Raw genomic sequence first — 20515 nt, 5'->3', positions numbered from 1 at the left:
CCTCTCAACATCACGGTTCTCCTTTCCTCCCTCGGGTCCAATTGCGCGAGATTATATCGCGGTACTTTACGGTAATTATTTGTTTTAATGCACAATATTTTCATTACTTTCGTGTAAAAATTAAACATTATAAATATAGCAAAAATAAAATAAACAAAAAGACATCCCTGGTAGCTTTGTTTACCTCGTAGTATCTCCCCTTCTGTCCGTCGCTCGTTCCCTTTGGTCTGCGACGTTAAATAAGTTTGTGTCTCTTGCGTTTGGTGAAAGTTTACCCTAATTTAACGCCTAATTTACGATGCCTCCTAAACACTCGGCATCTTTTCAGGCTTCTGTTATGACAGCCCAAACGAAGACGCTGACATAGATGACAGTTAACAGCCTTTGCGCCATGACGGACGAGCCAGAAAGTCTTGATTACCCCAATTGCGCTCACCTGCGTCACAGGCTGCGTCGCCACTTCCGGTAACCTCCGCTGCGCCCCCACAATGAGCATTTACATTGGATTTTAATTTATAATTAGAGTGTATTTCACATGGTTTTGCATGGTCATGTATTTAATTTATTTACGTAATATGTCTGTCCCATATTTCCATTATACAACTCCACTGTGTATATAATTGTGTGGGAAAGGGTAATACAGTCTAGGGAGGGTTGATAACAGTGTGTGTGTGTTTGTGTGTGTGTGTGCGGGGGGGTTGGTTCTTAAAGGGTAAATATATATGTAAATAATATAATAACTATATCGCCGTTTTTCCCTTTTCCGCGGTCTTGGAACTACCGCGATAAGAGAGGCACCACTGTGTATGTACAGTATATATATATATAGTATTATTGCAAACAACAAGTACAAATATTGATTTTATTTTTAACTGACCAACTGAAGCCTTTTCTTTTCTGTAAATACTTTAACAACCAATAATTGACTTCTCTGTTGTCTGTTGTTTAAACCTGTTTGAAAACTAACAGCACTAACGCTTCCATCTCTCCCTCACCTTCTAACTTCCTGTCCTCCTCCCTCTCCTCCCGTCTCTCCTGTAATTTCTCAGACCTGGCATGTGACCTCAAAAAGGACGCGTCCAGTCCGGACTCCATCTCTCGATAGCCTACACTACTTGTTTCGTCCCCTTCTCTCTCGCTCTGCTGTTTACTTGATCTCATTAACACTCTGTTTAACACTCACTCTGTGTGTGTGTGTGTGTGTGTGATTTCGCTTCCCTCAACTCTGTTCACTAATGCAGACACATACTGTACGTTTTAGCTCAAACCTCTGCAGCATTTCACCTGGAAACACCGCACAGCATGTAAAGTCAACGAGGTTACGTTTGTATACAAATGGCTGTTAATAAAATTGTGAGTCACGGGATTTCCTGAATGTCAAAGTTATTTGACCTCAGCGCAAGGGCAGCAGACTATTTTGGCAGCACAAATCTCTGGCGACCCGGAGACTTTTTTTCTTTTTCTTTCTCTAAAGTCATCCAGTTTGTTATACGGTCTCGTAAATACAGAAGCAAGACATTTTATATCCCCCGATCAGATGTACCCGTTAGGCTAGCTGGTCTTTACAAGGCTGACAATTAACACTGAACAATCTGCAGTGTCTAAAACTGGCCACAGTGAAGATTAGGGAAGTATTAAAGTGCTTCAGTTTCAGCTTCTCATTACTAAACATTTCAGGTGACCCCACAAGGTTGTTGTTCCATATCTATCTGGAGGAGGAGCTAAGGAGGAATTGGGGCTTCAAGGCGTGGGTGTTTTTTTTTTCATAGACCTGGGACACGTGATATCCAAGCTAAAGGCTTAGTGACAAGCCTCCGGTGGTTACAAAGCTGCTACAAAGATACCAGATGCTAACGTGGTGCTAACCAACTTCAGTGTAATCAGAGTGGACGAGCGGTGGAGGAGAGATGGTGGTGTGATAGATAGTTCAATTACTTCAGGAAAATCGGAAGGAAACACTTACATGGACCATCAATCTTCAGCCGGGCTTGACTTCATCTAGGCATCTGCAACTCCCTGCCACCTGTAAAAGAGAGAACAGAACGGTCATTTCAATGACCTCTTGTCGGCAGGCAGAACTCGGCTGTCTCCATCCTGACTGGCGACAGAAAAGGGAGATGCGTCTCCTCACTCCTGCAACTATGACATCAGTGTCAAAAATTGCTACCCTTAGAAGGCGACCGACTGATCTGAATATGAAAGGAGATGACTGGATGACTTTTTGACTTGCAGCCTACAATGGGTCCTTATATTTGTCGGAGGGGATGGGAGTGTTTCCTACGACATCTATTGGAAATATCGAGGTATTGCAGAGAACAAGGCAGAAGTATAATTATTAATAATTAATATGATTTGGACATGTTTGGCGGGCCGGATTAAAAAGGCAAACGGGCCGTATTCACCCCCCAGGCCAGAGTTTGCCCATGTCTGCAGTAGAGCCACGGGATATTACAACCATACCCCCAGTTTGCCCATGTCTGCCGTAGAGCCACGGGATATTACAACCATACATTATATTACCTGGCCTTCATCAATGATTTTTTAAAAAGGTAACAGCACAAAACATCCTTTAGCCTTTGCACAGTTCTTTGGGTGTATTTTAAAATGTTTTTCATCAGTCATGTTGACGTCAGACGTGTATTTGTGCAGGGAAACTGGACGGCTGTGTAGCTGAAGAGGACGAGGAAGAGGAAACCATCCCTCGGGAAAAGTAAGATTTTGGAAGAGCAACACCTAAAAAGATGAGACAGTGATATTCAGCGGTGATTTCTGGGGAGTTAATGACAGCGACTCCACCTCAACTCTACAACCGGACGAGGAAGCAGCAACGGAAGTGAAGAACTTAGCGTAAAGCTAAAACTTTAAGCATCTTTAGCTTTACAAACATGAGATGGTTTTGGCCTTTTTTTCCAACCCGTTATAGAAGATTGACATATGAGAACACAGCGTTGTTAATCTGCACTTGAAGCATCATTTATTAATATTCAACTGACTGAATATATGCCTACATTAAATACATTGAATAGTTACCTCTTATATACTTTCTTAACTTTAATTAAAATTTTCTATTAAAATATTCTAATTCTAATATTGTCTGCTGTCCATACAGTTTATATTAAAACAGGGGTGTCAAACATATGGGCCATGGGCCAAAAACGGCCCATTAGGGAGTTCAATATGGCCTGCTTGATGAATGTTGAAAGTGGGGGGGGGGGAAGAAAAAGCACAAACACTTCATGATAGTGCTGTTTTGTTATATATTTCATTATATTATGATTGCACTGGTCCGACCCACTTCATATCTCATCAGGCTGTATGTGGCCGCCGAACCAAAATGAGTTTGACACCCCTGTATTAAACTGATTGACTAACAACTCTGTGTACTTCCATATCAATATCCTACAATTACAAAGGAGCTAAGGAGAAACAAATGATTTTCAATTCGTATTGTGTGTAGTACATACAATTTGTATCTTTTTGTACCCTTATCACCGATTTGATAAATGTCGCAAGCATTTGTTTTTCAAACAATAAATATTGGTATATTGTTAATGGGCTAGAATATTGAGCCATTTTCATTTCATTTCGTTTTGCTGCGGGAGACCCCTGCTGGCCTGAGCGCAACACAGCAGGGTGGATCAAAACCTTGCCCTGAAAAAAAAAAAAAAAAAGATTGAAATTTTTTTTTTTTTTGGATATTTTGGAGAGATAGGGTTAGAAGGTGAAGGTTTTAACTTGGCCTCACTCTGCTGTCTAATCATCAATTACGATAATCAAAATCTATTTTAAGTTGTGTTTAATGCAACAATTCTGCCACTCACCACCTCGTCTCCTCTTGGTCCAGACAAGAAGCTGGAGACTTTGTCACAGCTCATCTCTGACACATTCCTAAACTTTATTTATTCATGTTAATTAAGTTACACAGTGGAAACAAAACACAAATAAAAGGTTAAGAAAGGCGGGGGGGAAAAAGGAAACAGTATTCTGAACCAAATGGCGGAATGTCATCATAGAGTTGTTCTTACAGGCCGATGATGCTGATGCCTTTCAGACTGTCTCAGGCAGAGAGAGGTGCCAAGGCCTCAGCGTAACAGTGCACGCCTTCAGAGAGAAGCCAGCTGTTAGCTCGACATTCGCAAATGGCCCAGTGTGAAGAGAGCACTGTTTGTTTGAACACCTCATAAAAGTGCAGAAGGAAACAAAATAAAACGGCATCGTTACGAGAATTATTTAATTTTTCTTTTACTATTGGAGATCGAAGATGTGTCTGTTTGTTAATCCTGAATATACCAGAAAGTCATTCTGAACCTCAATGTCACTGCCAGATGTTTGGTTTTTTTTTTTTTTTCAGAAAGTCCTTCTGAACCTCAATGCCACTGCCAGATGTTTTTTTTTTTACACCTGTGGAGTGTAGGTTATGAAACTCAAAAGAAAAGAAAAAAACATTTGTGCTTGTTTCATCACACCGAGGGTCTGTATTATTCTGTTTGACATCGTGCAGCGGCCGTCACGTCAGTTTCCTGCTCCTGGTAAATTTCGTATTTCATCTCTAACTGTCATCGCTAACAGCTAACCTTTAACAATATTTACATATGAACAACTGTTTCTCCTACTTCTGCCGTCTGAGCAGGTCTGTTTTAAAGGCCAGTAAGGGGGTTCAGCGCAGATCAAATCTGGTTAGGACTCTACATTGAAGGAAACACAGAGATTAGGTTTTAATATTTAATTCAGACATCAGAAAATACTGACTGGACTTGCCGTGTTTGCTGTCAGTTTTGCTTTAAACCAAAGTGATGTTTTTTTTACGTCTTGTTCGGTGCCATTGTGGGGAGTTAACATGACTCACCTGAAAGCAACACTTTTCTGACAGCCTATTTGTTTCACTACAATGGTAAGGACGAACCTCGTGGTAAGACGTGTTACTGTCTGAATCGAGGTACCTGTGGTAACCACCGTTATAGTGAAGAACTGAGTGCAGTGTTAACTGTCTCAGACCTGTGTCGGGGTAAAACATAAAACACAGGGTTCAATTAGTTTTTCCTTGGGCTGTTAAGAGGTTTGAACCAGGGATGTCCGATAATATCGGCCAACCGATACTAGCTTAATTACGTAATATGGGTAAGATCGGTTTTTCCTCCAAAAATGAAAACCCGATATGCCTGGGTTTCGCCTAGATGAAGTGACCAATGAAATGTGTCCATGTCGGCATCAATTGATATCGGAATCGGAAATTAAGTGTTATCATATCGGCATATCGGATATCGGCAAAAACTTAATATCGGACATCCCTAGCTTGAATACAATAACGTTACTGTGTGAGCATCCTTATCGCCCCCTGGAGGCTAACTCGCTTTTTTTTTACGTCTCCATGTTGATGAAGGGTGGAAAATGAAGGGAATCAATTGGACTATAATACTTGCCAATGTGCGGAGTAGGCGTTCTAGTCCCGCTCCTAATTGCCATTGATCTGCACTCATTCAACAGCAGCTGCAGAGGCTCACTGCTGTGTCTGAAGTCAAACGAACATTTACAACATGGCATCATTTGTCATTTCCACTCCGACACTCTCATGCCCCCTGATACACAGCTTTAGTGTCAACACATTTGGCAAATTGTCAGTAATGTAATAAAAAAAAAGAAAGAAAACGCAAACATTAAAAAGACAGACGAGTTCAGTTTACAGTAAAGTAGAATACAGATATTATATATTTTACCACAAAGTTTGTTACAACTATCTAGGGGAAAGGAAAAAAAAATGGAAAAAGAAAAACATCACCATGTTGGTCAATTCCGTGTATGCATGTGTGTCGACTACGAAATGTTTCATGTGTTAGTGTTTAAATCTGTTCCAATGACGGCCGTATGCTGTATATCTTTAATGTCTCTGTGTGTAAACGGCACACACCACCACAGCGTGTTTTTCAGCATTAACAGCTCATTTATCGTTAGCCAACCCCTCCACAATAAAAGTCAGAAAAAGGAAAAAAAAAAACACGTTACATCAGAAATGTTAGCATTCCAAAAGCATCCAAACCATCACCACTTTAAAGTCATTAAATGACTACAAAATCCAAAACCAGCTCAACAAGAATAATAATAATAATAATAATAATAATTAAAAAAAACTTCTGAATATTTAAGTGTTAACTATATATATTTATATTTTGTTCATTTATTCCAAACAGACAAATGTGTGGTGATGTTTATGGTCCCTGGAAACTTCAGAGAAAAAAAAAAAAAAAAAAAAAAAGCACAATGATTAGAAAAAGCCTGTGATCCTCAACTTCATCCAGCTGATGTGTTAATGTTGCTACTCGTAGCCGTTTTGTCTGCTTTGTGCAAGGAATTGTGGGTAGTAGTGGGTAGTGTTTGTTGTATGTCAATAGTGGACTGTTGTAATTAAATACTAGTGTATGTTTACAAGTTTACATCGTTACGTTACGTTACCAGCAGTGTGGTGTTCCCGGTGTCAGGGTGGAACGTTAGGGTCGTAGCTCGGCATGTTTAGCTTGTTTTAGTGTAAAATCTCGTGTCTAGTGTGTCTAGTGTGTGTGTGACTGTTGTGATTGTGAGCGCCACGGCGCTCCGAAGGTCGGACAGTGTGGAAGGCCTGGGCCCGTGTGGCCGCCGCTCCTCTACGCGTTAGCGCTGATGCTCTGTTTGTAGACAGCGTGGTAGGCGTTTCGCAGCAGGACGTAGGGGAAACAGGACTCCAGCAGGTCCATGGTCAGGAAGGGGGACTCCTGCACAATCTGACACACATGCACACGGTTAGGTGGTAGGAATGTCGGGCCGATGTAGCACACGACACACAATACACTTAAAATCTAGTTTTTCCCAAAACCTGTACACCAGTGGTGTCAAACTCCAAATTTAAAAATTGTGACGAAGTAACATTTTTTTTCATATGAAAACAAACTTTAGTTTTGCGTTAACATTGAATCTGGAGCAACCAAAGCTGAACATTATAAACACATGAGAAATTACATTTGAAATTAAACACACATATTAGTGGTATTTGTTTCTTATTATGTCACTTTATCTATATTCTTTTTTATCATTTTTCACAGGCAAAAAAAAAAAAAAAAAAAAGAAAAGTATGTGCATGCACCACTAATACTACAAATTCTGACAGTATATAGGGGTATATACTGGCGCACCAACTCTAATGCACATTTGATATGATCTCACGGGCCAAATAAAATTACACTCTGGGCCAGATTTGGACCCCAGACCAGAGTTTGACACAGGTGTCTGGATCAGATCAAACTACATCACTAAGAGCTGGGATGGAGGGGGAGAGAGAGGTAGAAAAAGAAAGAAAGATAGAAAGAGAGAGAGAGAGAGAGAGAAAGAGGGAGAGAGAGCTAGAGTGTATGAAGTGTAAAGTTTATTTCCTACCATGTCCAGCAGCAGGTAGACAGACTCTCTGTTACGTGTTGTCATCTTGTCCGTTTCCTGACCAATCTTTAACAGGCTCGATGAGGCAAGCTTCACACACACACACACGGCCAGAGAGAGAGAAAGAGAGAGAGAGAGAGAGAGATGATTTAATTCAAACATTTTTAATTTTTAATTAAATGGTTTGAAATTATTTACTTTTTCCACATGGTGGAAGCAAAAAGTCGTGATAAATATATATGTAATATATCTGTATATGTGGGCAAGGAATTGTGTATAGTGCACTATTTAGTGGACTCACTGGTTAAATAAAGAACAGTTTCTGACACTACTTTGGTGTCTGAGTTAATTACGTCATTACTGTTATTGTGACTGCAATGCATGCTGGGACTTGGGTAAGTGATCATCGGTTGAACACCAGATTTCGCTTTTATGAATTGTGGGGATACATTGAGTGGCCCACTTCTACTCGCTAAACATTCACAGGCGCGTAGATTATTATGTGTATAGAATTCAAGAATATCTGTATTACAGCGAGGAACTCCTTGAGTCGATCCTCTATGCTTCCTTTGTGGATGGTGAAGAGAGCAGCTGCGATCTGGTTGATGGCCTTGGCCAGGCAGTGGATGTTGTTACAGTGACCTGTAGGGAATACACGACACGTGACGTCATTAAACCTGTTTTGTGGTTAAAGGCACAATGTGTTTGATTTGTTTTGATTAAATCGTTCATATACTAACGTTAGGAAATTTTGATAAACAGCTACCATGGTACTTCAAGGCCCTTTCAGTTCCTCTGACCCACTCCCAGTGAAAATCACTGTCTCTGAACCATACCTCATAGCAGGTCTCACTACTGTCAGATAAAGCCTCCCTTTGATTTTTTGCTGCTAATCAAACAACAAAAAATGTTGACTATCGATTATACTGTAGGTTCAGTGGTAATATGAAAGGAGAGAAAAAAAAACAGCAGGAAGCTAAAAGAAACTGACAGAACGCATGTTAGTTTTCACAATACTGTCTGTTGAAACGGACAACCGAGGCTTCCGTGTCAGTTGCCTTTCTGACGAGGACGTGGTATTTACCGATTTCACGTTTGTAAAAAAAAAAACGCTGCCCACTGACAGCTCTAATTTTGGAATCCTATTAGAGCTAATCGTCCTTCTCACTCCCTCTTTATGGAAGCAGCGCTTTTCATTTCAAGCCTGTTAGGAGCGAACGCGATGATAATTGGGTGCCAAGTGACAAACGTCACCGCTGAGCGATACCTGTTTAACTCCAACAATGTCTGTGAGACACTGAATGGACTTGTTTTATACAGCTGTGTTAATCTCTTGACTAAAAAAAAAAAACAATAACAGGAAGTAAAGACAAAACTTATACACATCCAAACTAGGGGTATCTGTCGATACTGATATAAGTCCGATCCCTTCGCTGAGGCAATAGTGTCTGTGTTGAAGGCATGACACGCCAAGTTAAGTTGAGCATTTGGGCTTAGGTATTGGATGAGACGGTTATAGTTTATTTTACCGATGTTCAATCCCAAAATTCTGACCAATATCGGACCGATACCGATCCTGAGCCATTCCTACTTATCACACAGCAATAGTAATGTCTCTTGAGTTGCTCGACTATACATGAGGGCTCAATCAATCACACCGTGACTTCCTGATGTTACTAAAAGATGCTCTATTTCAGCGGTTTTCAATTGCCTGAGGAGCGCCTCCACTGGAGGGCGCCAAAGAGTAACCAATGCCCTTTTTAAAAAGTTGTGAAAATCAAATCCTTTTCAAATGCATTCTTATCAGTTGTTATTGAAACTCAGCATTGCCAGGAGCACACAGAAGATGCATTTACTGCAGAGGCGTGTGTGGGTTCGGGCAGGTGGGCAGGATTTTGGAGAAGGGGGGGCCAAAGGGGGAGGCTCACATTCACCCGATTTGAAAAACCCTGCAAGTGCTTTTTTGCTCTTTCAATCTAAATTCGACACAGGTGGAGACAGGTCGGGACACTACACCCTACCTTCGATGGCGGGGCTGTACTGGGACATGACGTTGCTAGCCAGTGTTGGCAGTGAAACAGCTACGAACACCATCAGAAGGCAGGCGATCTTGTACTCCTCCTCCGGACTGATGTTCTCTGCGGAAGGAACATCAGAGATGTCACACGTCGACAGCACATGGCATGGGATGATTTCAGTTCTCTGTGATTCTCGGCGTCTCACCACTTTTCTGGGAGGACAGAGCCACGACCAGTGCTGGGTCGATCTCACAGGGTAAACCTGCCGCTGATGACAGCTCGTAGACGTTCATGGCCACCTTGTGACAAAGTTCTCACGTTAACAACCAAGAGGGGACGGAACACGGCCATAACGACAAACCAGACAGAAATGTGCGTCACCTTCATGTCCGTCTCACGGGGAATGTGGTCCTTGAAATCTTCTACTGAACTGACCAGAAAAGGAATGTGACAGGATAAAACCTAAGCAAAGACAAAGATTTGCAACATTGGTTGAATTGTAAGTTTGTACCATTATATGACGCTTTTTATTTCAACTTGTAATCAAGCCTGCTTTTCACTACACTCTACAATGAAAAGAACTAATATTTTCAGATTCAAAACGACACAAAATATATTCGGAAAACACAACGACAAGTTCACAGCATTCGAAAACGTGTGTTTTGTTTGTCACGTTTTTCGGTGTGTTTTTAAAACACCGTTATCTAAAATCATCTCCACTGTTACTGACACTTTTGATTAAAAAAAAATATGTGTGTGTGGTTGTGTGTGCGTAAGTCTTACATCTCGCAGAGCCTCTTGAGCGAGAGAGCGGAAAGACAAGATGACTCCAATTATAGTCATTCTCTTCAAAACGCTGTCCACAGCTGCAGAGATGAATAAAAACAAAGAAACCCTGAATCAGAGATGCTTCCAGAAGTCACAGCTGTCTCAATGTTTATTCTTTTTTTCTTCAACTTTTAACGTTCATTTTTCATGAATTAAAGGCTTTGATGTCAATAAGATGTTCAAAGCATCAATGCAGATTAGAGTCTACAACGGTGATTAGCAAAACTTGAAGCCGTGGGCTAAATCCTAGTTCGGCAAATGACTGGAATCCCAAATAATAATAAATATAATATTTATTTCATTTGGCTCCCTAAATATTATAAATATATTATATAATATACAGTGGACTCCTAGATACGAGGTTAATCCGTTCCACAACAGCACTCGTGTCTCGATTGAATTTTCCCCATTAAAAATAAAAAACTAAAAACCAATACATTCGTTGCAGCCCTCCAGAAATGTACTTATATTATATATTTTTCCCCCATCTAAACACATTCGTTCCAGCCCTCGAGAAATGTACTTATTATATATTTTTCCCCCATCTAAACATCAAAAACATCAATAAAAACAAATATATTGATAATATAAAATAATAATAATTAAAAAATTGTTTTATATTATTGTTATAAAAATGGGTAAAATAGCCAAGCAAGGACAGTGAGTAAGACGGCGACGGAATGACGGAACGGAACGTCGAATTTCTGGTTGAGCACTCGCAACTAAATATTTCCTTGTATCAGGAGCAAAATCTTGCAACAGTTGCAGACTCAGTTGTAACACGGAATACATGGAGTATTTCAGGAATCTCGTATCGAGGCCGTCCACTGTATAATATATAGTTGATGACTTCTAGTCTATAACATTTGGTCTACACCACTACTCTGAAGTGAAGTGCTTGGCAACAAATGGCGAGTGCGACTAAAGTGTGACTTTACATGTAAGTTTCTTGAAGAGCGCAGCCATGTGTTCAGGTTTGTCGAAGCTCGTTCTCATCTGGTTCAGAACCTCCATGTTTTCCACCACGAGTTTCTAGAAGAAGGAGACAAACAGAGCAGACAAATCCTCATTGGCTTAAACATCAACACGTCTAATTTACCACCACTTGGTTCCGCGGTTGAGGTTTCACAGCGTGTACCTTTAACTCTGCAACTTGTGACGAGATGTGCCACATCAGACTCTCGCTGAGGAATTTCATCCCATACGGTCCTAACAGCTCCGACAGCGATCGCATCTCTGTCAAAGGAGAAAGATCGGTCAATGCGAGTCGACGTCTTTTTTTTTTTTGTCCTTTGCGCTGCTTGATTCCAATGTGCCTGATAACTGAGTAGTTTGGTACAACTCAGACATTTAGTCGTTTTTAAACAAAAACTAAATCCAGCATCATCATGATTAATTATACGTCGATCGTCTATTTCTTCTTAAGGTAAAAAGAAAGGTTCTCGTACCGGAGATGTCGGAGTACTCCTCTGCGTTGAATGTCAGTTCGTTCTCGGTGGGCAGGTTGACAAAGGCCTTCATCGCAGGAAAGTAGGCAATGTGTCCATTACTGACCTGACGGAGCAACGTCTCCAAGTACCTGCACAGACAGAATTCTCTCTGAGTGACTGACGGGCTTTTGTACTTCCTTCAGTAAGAAAACCGTGTCTTCGTCAAGGACTGTTTTCAGACACGGACTCTAATTATCGAGTTATCAATATGAAAAGAAGTATTGAAAAGGAAACAGCCACGTCGTGCGTCCACATTTTTAAGTTCAAACACTGAGTGACAGGATCCCCGCTGTTCAGAAAGTAGACATTTAAGGAGTAAATTATGAAACAGGATTTGCAAAAGACCCTAAGAACAAGGGGAAAGAAAAGAAAATTTTATTTAAAATTAAGTTAAAAAAAAAAGAGAGGTCCTCGACCTACGGTGTCTCGCGGTTACATCACCATCCTCCATAAATTTAATTATGAAGTCTTGCTGGCTAGTTCCGCAAGCGGAACAGACGAATTTGTGCTCAAATTGTGCTACATTCCCATTCTTTCAAAATTTTTTTTTTCAAGTCAGACTTTTCTGGTGTTTTCATGTCCTAGATCACGATGTCACCAGTGTGTTAGTGTAGGTGAGTAACATGGGTATTTATGTACAGCATGTGAGTTCAGACTTACGGCAAATTCAAGTTACGCTACAACGTAGAAACCGGAACTCGAGGACCTCCTGTTCATGTATTTATTTATCGGCAAAAATAACTAGATGTTTGTATGCACTTTGTAATTATCTGATGTCAGCGAGATCACACTTAAAATCTTGAAATCAGAGAAAGAAACGTTGACAAAAAGTGAAATTTCGTTATTTAAAACATTTCGCAAAAAGCCCCAAATTTGCAGTATTTCCGGCTTCAGGACAAATTGTTGTTGTTGTCGACAGTGAGAACATACCAGTTGGTGTACAGACTGGTGATGGTGGGTTCTCCGTGGCTGTCCAGGTGCTGCGTCTGCTGTAGGAGGACATTGTTGAAGACCCGTGTGATGTCAATGGTGACGTAGTTCTCTATGGACTGCAGCACCGTCATGTAGGCGCGCACACTGGTCAGTAATTCACTGGGCTTGGCTATCTCCTGAGTAGCCTGGTTATACATGGTCATCCCCACAATGGACCTGGAGAGAGAGAGAGAGAGAGACAGAGAGACAGAGAGAGAGAGAGAGAGAGGGAGAGGGGGGGGGGGGGGGAGAGAGAGGGAGGAGGGGGGAGAGGGAGGGGGAGAGAGGGAGAGAGAGAGAGAGAGAGAGAGAGAAAGAAAGAGAGGAAGAAAGAGAGAAAGACGAGAACTGCTTATCAACAAGTATCAGAAACTGTAAATTAATGACTAATTTCAATAGCAAATTATTTCCGAACACAGAGTCTAGACTTTTGGAAAATGATTCTTTCTCTCCCCACTGTTGCCTGAGTTCTTGCTAAGTTTGTGATTTATTGCGGATCTTATACAAATAATTAAACACTGCATGCTCCACTTCATTTTGTTTATATAATTTCAACACAATTTTGAATAAAATCAGTCCTGAATTATTTCATAGGTACATTTTAAGTCAAAACGGTCAAGTCCTTTAAGGATAAATGTGATTTGTTAATTAGTGCTACAAAACAGCGGTCCTCGATCCCCGATCCGCAGGTCATTTGGTACCGGGACATAGTGAAAAAATGTACTTCACTAATTTACTTAATATTTTTATTATTAACAGTCATATTTCTCTACTTCCTTTATTCAAAGATAATCTGTGAATGTTGCAAAACAACAAGTCTAAAAGATGTTTTTTTTTTTGAAAATTTAATGACCCTTCAACTGATACCGGCTGATTGGTTCTTGATACAAAAAAGGTTGGGGACCACTGCTGAAAAATAAACATAGCCCGACTTAGAAATATTTTCATTTATTATGAATTAGCCTTTAGTGAACTTTTTAGCCTATAAATGAAATACCTAAAGTGCTTTAAAAAAATATCTAAAAGCTACTATGTTTTGTTCACATGTTGTTAATAAAATTACACGAAAAGGGTGACTTTAAAGAGTTTAATAAATTGATTTACTTTGTGAAGCGGATCTCCAGGTGTGACGTGAGGTACTCCCTTGGGGTGAATGTGTGTTCCCACACCATCAAGTTAGGAATGTAGTTAATGGAGAAGCAGAGTTCGGACAAAGCTGTATGAAGTTTGTCCAGGCTGAAAAAGGGAAAATGATAAAAACAGGATGAGCATTTTCTGGTCTGCAGGAAAACTAGTAAAAACATCTGAGGGATATTAGCTTTTTTTTTTGTTTGTTTGTTTCCAAGAATGGAATGTTTAGTCTGGGTAACTCACTTTGTGACTAACAGCCGGTTTTTCCTCATACTCTCCACTCCCGGCTTCTCTCTCTCTGGCTCTCCCTTCTTGCCGGTCGCCTTCTTGCTCTTTTTGTTCACGGCCTGGCTGATGGTTTTGGCGCAGTGTTTTGGGAGCAGCTAAAGCAAAAAAAAACAAAACAAAAAAAAAAACAGTTGAAGCAGTAAAGTAGACAGAGGCACAGAAACAAAGTTAGGAGATGCATCGAAGTGATGAGGAAAATTAATGTCAAACTCAAGGCTCGCGGGTCAAATCTTGCCCCATCTGCGGTTGTTTTTAACAAAGCTCTATTGTATATAATCAATACTAATGCTGAATGGAGCGGTTAGACGCATGTGTATAATATATGGGCGGCCATTTTTTATTTGCTTATGAGGAAAAAGTTCCAGTTTGGCACTGAACTTAGACCGTGTTTTCATTTTCTGCCCATTCTGTGCCTGAGTTTGACGCCGCTTATCTAGTACTTTTGTCGTGACTCAAAATATGAATCAAGTACAACTGCGCTTGAGTACTACTGTTATACATCTGCTTCTGATCTTTTCCCATTTTATCTTTTCATTCCATTAAAAATACTGTATATGACACTGTACACTGAGTTGATGTCATGTTAATAATCGCATAAATACATTACTGTTCAAATATTTTTGAAAGTATTCACATTTACTACAAACACTTTTTTTAATGCCTGCTTCTTGAAAGTATAATTACTCGTATTGGTAGTATAAAAGTATTATTAATAATACTGAAAGCACAAAAAGCAATGTAGGACTATATAAATATTGTACATTGTCATTTTTACACACACTTTTTTCTAAATATAAAAGTAAATAATAGCATTTTAATACTATAATAATATAATATATATTATATAATATATATATAATATTAATATATATATAATATAATATATATATATAATTATATATTATATAATATTATATATTATATAATATATAATAGCAAATAATACCATTAGCATTTTCACTTTTTTTATTCTACCTGTGATATATATTTGTGCAGACAAATACAAATATTGGTACAGGTCACAGACTGCCATCTTAGAGTGGTACTTCACTCACTCTGATCAATATCACTTTGATTAGTACTGAAAGTAAGTCAGCACTGTGTGGTTGCCTAGCAACTGATGACAGAAAAAAAAAATCAGAAGACTCAATACGTAACATGGTGTATACTGGGGACATGTTTCTCTATTTTGGTAAATTTAACTAAATAAAAGCGTTAAAATTTGAGAAAATTAAATCCCATCGACCTTAATAGAAATAGTTATATTTTATTTGAGTTTTTCTCAGCTTGGATTTTACCTGGTCGCTGAGGGTACACTGTTCCGTGCAGATGTCAGTGATCAGATTTCTGGCCTGTTTGGCCATCTCATCCAGAAACATGTTACACAACGACAGGCTTCGGTCCCCAATGTGGTGACGCTGCAGAGGAAAGCACAAAACGACAGATGTCGTGAATAAGGAATTTGGCTGTCAATGTTGAAAGTGGAGGGCATTCAGGGTGACCGTGACCATGTCATTTTTGCATTTACCTCCTCGGGACAGAGCTCGTGTGTACAGGACATAAAGTGTGTGCAAAGCAGGGGGAAGCAGATGGAGTGTCGACTCTGAGAAGGTAGCTCCAAACACTGCTGAAACATCTTTTCAAACGCTCGGCTGTAGAAGCTTCGTTTACAAGACACACACACACACACGTGACCAGGAGAAAAGAACAATTAAACAATGCTACGGACAAGCGGATTTGTAAAAATGCATAGAGCAGGGGTGGCAAACATAAGGCCTGCGGGCCAAAAACAGGCCCGCTAAGATGTTTAATTGGGCCCGCTTGATGAATTTTTTGAATACAAAAAAAAATACACAAACACCTCAAGATTTCATTAAATATAAAATGATTATTAATAATAGACATTTAACACACTTTTACTTCTGTATGAAAAACATGAACTTGTTATTCTTATTTATAGGTAATTGTGTTGTGCTCTCTATCACACTTTTACTTCTGTATGAAAAACAAAGGGTACAAACATGAACTTGTTATTGTTATTTATAGGTAATTGTGTTGTGCTCTACTGGTGCAGCCCACATTTAATTAGGTTGTATGTGGGTCTTTTTCAAGACTTTTCATCTATATTGCACACGTGTCTCACCAGAAAATGGACAGGTCGGATGTCTCCACCAGCATGTCCACCAGAGAATCCACCATTTTTGTGTGAAAAATGATGGTGTTCATCATTTTTCCAAGCTCTTTGTGATCGGCGATGCCAAGACTGGCTTTGGAAACACTGGTGTAGGCCTGAGGAGAGAGAAAAAAAAAAAAAAAACAGCTAATGACGTCTCAGCCATGTAAACCTCATCTTCTGTAATGCAGGGTTAAAATATGCAGGTTTAGGGCTGGGCGATATGTTAGTATGTTTGCACACAAGATATAGAATGATAATATATTTTTTGAATTCATACATGTGACTCTTGGCCTAAAAGTACTCGCTCTGGCCACACCGCTTGCAGTGAGGGATATTTGTTGATATATTTGTTAACATAAAACCACTTAAAATTCGACTCCTCTCAACTATGTATGGCTCTCATAATAATCATATTCATAGCATTAATAATTTAGGGGTTATAATAGTGTTTTCCAACCATGGGGTCGTCTGGAATTTTAATAGAGTCGCCTGAAATGTCTCGTAATCGTTAAAAAAAAAAAAAAAGTACTCTAACAAATTTTTTTATAACCAAATATTATTTAAATTCTGATTTAAAACACTGATTTACTGATTTAAAATCCAGCATACGGCACATCTTGATTGACAGCTGTGTTCGCGCGACTGCGGGGGGGGAAAAAAAAAGTGTCTGGGGTCAGCAGAAATTTGTGATGTCATCGCCAAAAAACCATTGGGAACCACTGGATTATACAGTGATATTAAATAGAGTTAAAGTGACAGTTATTTACAGGAAACACTTTGTTTGTTTGGATTATTTTTAATGAATTTGTGTGTTGGTTTGTTTGTGGGAAAAATTTTTTTTTTTTTTAAAAATCCGCGTGTGATTTTAAAAATGTGGCTTTGCTTTCTTTTGATACCATTTCCAAGGGAAAATTATTGAGACACAAAAACCATTGGGAACCACTGGATTATACAGTGATATTAAATAGAGTTAAAGTGACAGTTATTTACAGGAAACACTTTGTTTGTTTGGATTATTTTTAATGAATTTGTGTGTTGGTTTGTTTGTGGAAAAAAAATTTTAAAACTCCGCGTGTGATTTAAAAAGTGTGGCTTTGCTTTCTTTTGATTTCCAAGGGAAAATTATTGAGACACATATTGTAGGGAGATTTACTAGTAAAATATCGAGGTATGTTTTTTGGACCATATCAGATTAGCAGAGTTGTCTTCCTACCTGCAGCCTGAACCAGTCCAACCTCATGCCCCTGAAGTCAAACACCTCTCCATCTTCCACTGCAACACAAAAACACAACAGTTCCTCAGTAACACACACACACACACCTAATCCTTAAAAACCTATACACTGATACTACTTGAGCTTCTGAGAAGTTGCATACAGTTACTTTCAAATGTCCTATCTCTATCATTTAAAATAAACCTCCAAATCATATTTTTTTAGAACTTGACGCCTTCATAGTTAATAAAAGAAATAATGGTTCACCCTGTTTGACGCTGAGCGAGGTCATTGTGTTGACAAATGAAGACATGATGATAGACTCGTCCTCCGGACAGACAGACAGGTTCTGTTGCAAAGTTAAAAAAAAAGTTACGTTTTTTTTTTTTATTCTTACAAAAAAAAAGGTACAATGACGAGTGGTGTCAGAAAACTCTTAATAAGAACTACTACTCTACATGGAAAGACAGGGAACTACATCAGCCTCTCTGTCAGGATGTGTGTACAGTCTCACGTTTGCTACACTTGCGGATGCACATTTTATAAAACAAGAACCAAATTTGAAATGGATATACAGTGATCCCTTGCTATAACGCGGTTTACTTTTCACGGTTTCGCTACTTCACGGATTTGCATCGTGCATTGTGTTCTGCATTCTGATTGGCTAAAAAGTCACTCCGCTTCTTCTCTACCTGTGCGCCAATAACGTTGCGGTTTAATATGTACACGTACGTAAAACAGCTTGCCAAATTGACATTACGTACGTGCAAATTCTCTTGCAATTTCGAGTTTATCAAACCCCATAATGTCGACAAAACGCTCTGGACCGGCAAAAGTACCTGCGGTAGGGACCAAAAGGCAGCGGAAGATGCTGTCTATCGGTGATAAAGTAAAACTATTGGACATGCTAAATGAAGGTAAAAGCTATGCGGCTGTAGGTCGGCATTATGGAATTAATGAATCTTCCGTTCGTTCCATAAAGAAGGAAGAAAAAAACATAAGGAAGACAGCAGCAATAAGTTTTAATAAGGATTCAAAAAGGGTTGCAACTGCCCGCAACAAGACCAGGTAATTTGTATTTTTTTCATAATCATTTTTAATTTTCTCCCGTTCACGGTGGGCGGTGCTAATCTCCGCAATTTGAAGCCTTCTGTTCACGTTGATGATTAAAATTATTATTTGACAGTACATTACAGAAGTTATTTGTTGAAACGTTTCTAAAGTACTTTTATTTTACTTTATTTGTGAAACAAATGGTTGAGACTGTAAAATGGTTTGTTCGTTCTAGAGGCATCGGGAACAACGCAAAGAAATTGCACGTTTGTGTTTACCTGCACAAGTTCATTCAGCACCACAGCATCAAAGCCAGACAGGTATTGCACATAGTAACGCTGCATCACAGGGCCGTACTTCCTAACGTGAGCTCGGAGCTCCTCCATGTAGAAGATCAACTCGGCTATGTGTCTGGAAAAACACCAACGCGCCGTCAGGGTTATCACAACACAAGCCGTAGGTGCAAACGTGTTCTGTAACTGTGAAAGGGAACACACTTGTCTATGAAATCATCAGTGCTTTTCTTCTGGATGTTGTCGGCGTGTCGAAGCAGCCATATTATCTCATCGCGGGCGAACGACAGAGCCATGAACACAAACAAAGCCTGAGAAATAGAAAAAAAGAGAAAACATAAACAAAACATTCATGACATTATGTTGCACCAAGGCTTCTTCACTTCTACTTAAGGACTTTTTGTAATAAATAAATATAAAAAGAAAAACATCATTTATCCTTTAGTGCAGGGGTGTCAAACATACAGCATGCGGGCCAAAACCGACCCACTGGGGGGGGTCAATCCGGGCCGCTTGATGAATTTTGAAAGTGAAAAATGCATAAACATTTTATGTTTGTGATGTTTGGTCAAATTATATATAAATATGAAAATGTTTCTAATAAACTTGTACAAAGGAGAAAAACATGAATTTATTGTTATATATGTTATGACTGTACTGGTCCGGCCCACTTGACATCTAATCAGGCTGTATGTGGCCCCCTGGACCGCCCTTTGTTTTCATGCAAAATATACATTAGATACATCTTCATATTTAGCGAAATACAGTTTTACAAACATTTCTTGAACATTAAGTGTTTGTTTATTATTTTTTTTTTTTTTAAATTCACCAAGCGCGCCGGTTTTGGCCCGCAGGCCGTATGTTTGACACCCCCGTGTTCTACACAAGCCTAATATTATGAAACATTTGCATTGGATTCTAAGTAAACCTATCTAACAGAAACCAGTTCCTTTTATAGCCAAAGGCTATGCATATTCACCATTTTTTTTTCCAGTTTAAAAATACAACACCCAGTTAACATAAATAGGTTAGTTTTTGTTTCTTAGGCTGTTAAAAAAAAAAAAAAAAAAGGGCATTTGCAAATACCTTAGGACCCAGCAGCCCAGGCTAGCTAAAACCGTAGCCAACTCCTTCAGAGCAGATCTGAGGAACTTGCGTCTCTCTCTGTGCATGGAGCCTCTGCGGGACATGACACACGCAGGTAGTAAATGTACAGAGCACATAATAAAGGCAATCAAGGATGAAGACAAAAAAAAAAAATCCTTGAGGTAAAAGGTCTAAGTGATAAAGGGTAGGGAGAGATGTGAGGAGACAGGGACATAATAATTATTATTATAATTGTCAAAAGAAAAGAATTTATGTGAAAGTAAATTTTGTGTGCAATATAAAAGCAGGAAGAACTGGGAAAAAAAATATATATTTATGTACTTACGCATGGGACAGGGCCTGTTCTTTGCACTCTCTGATGTCATTGATGCGTTTGTTGTACCTGTAAAAACACAACACATTTGTATTTAAAATACAAATGACATCTACTTCATTACTTTTCATTTAACTTTTCTTGTGTATTTTAAGCAGAATTATTTCCACATCTCCACATACTGGTCTATAATGTTAAAGGGGAAACTACACTGTCAGGGTTCCCACTCTTT

General features: G+C 39.3%; 2 protein-coding genes and 1 long non-coding RNA gene across 6 annotated transcripts in view; 1 reads left to right on the top strand and 2 right to left on the bottom strand.

Annotated features, from left to right (window-relative positions):
- The window catches only part of LOC103387735 (uncharacterized), a 21583-nt gene extending 19501 nt beyond the window's left edge, over positions 1-2082 (bottom strand). For 2 of the 3 annotated variants that reach the window (XR_003051348.1, XR_001760838.2), the window contains exon 1: positions 1964-2082. This is a non-coding gene — a long non-coding RNA (uncharacterized LOC103387735). Of the gene's footprint in view, positions 1-184; positions 609-1963 lie in introns of those variants that run through there. The other variant, XR_522462.3, reaches the window with a different exon arrangement.
- The window catches only part of ppp1r1c (protein phosphatase 1, regulatory (inhibitor) subunit 1C), a 12857-nt gene extending 9650 nt beyond the window's left edge, over positions 1-3207 (top strand). Inside the window, exon 5 of one of the 2 annotated variants that reach the window (XM_008322496.2) lies at positions 2650-3207. In XM_008322496.2, coding sequence (XP_008320718.1) covers positions 2650-2714 — 65 coding nt within the window. In that variant the 3' untranslated portion in view covers positions 2715-3207. Of the gene's footprint in view, positions 1-1049; positions 1978-2649 lie in introns of those variants that run through there. The other variant, XM_008322495.3, reaches the window with a different exon arrangement.
- A 1179-nt stretch (positions 3208-4386) lies between these two features.
- nckap1 (NCK-associated protein 1) overlaps positions 4387-20515 on the bottom strand; it is a 32660-nt gene continuing 16531 nt past the window's right edge. Inside the window, 23 exon segments of the mRNA XM_025060966.1 lie at positions 4387-6752; positions 7402-7491; positions 7934-8043; positions 9423-9539; positions 9625-9718; positions 9801-9881; positions 10203-10285; positions 11186-11279; positions 11386-11483; positions 11696-11826; positions 12668-12886; positions 13814-13945; positions 14084-14223; positions 15427-15546; positions 15657-15789; positions 16272-16417; positions 17518-17576; positions 17785-17866; positions 18849-18981; positions 19068-19174; positions 19950-19972; positions 19975-20042; positions 20296-20406. Coding sequence (XP_024916734.1) covers positions 6636-6752; positions 7402-7491; positions 7934-8043; positions 9423-9539; positions 9625-9718; positions 9801-9881; positions 10203-10285; positions 11186-11279; positions 11386-11483; positions 11696-11826; positions 12668-12886; positions 13814-13945; positions 14084-14223; positions 15427-15546; positions 15657-15789; positions 16272-16417; positions 17518-17576; positions 17785-17866; positions 18849-18981; positions 19068-19174; positions 19950-19972; positions 19975-20042; positions 20296-20406 — 2488 coding nt within the window. The 3' untranslated portion in view covers positions 4387-6635.

This window comes from Cynoglossus semilaevis, chromosome 12, assembly GCF_000523025.1.
Source record: "Cynoglossus semilaevis isolate Cse_v1.0 chromosome 12, Cse_v1.0, whole genome shotgun sequence".
NCBI classification, from domain to species: Eukaryota; Metazoa; Chordata; class Actinopteri; order Pleuronectiformes; family Cynoglossidae; genus Cynoglossus; species Cynoglossus semilaevis.
Note: the sequence above shows the minus strand (reverse complement) of the source record. Positions and strands in the feature narration are given on the sequence as shown.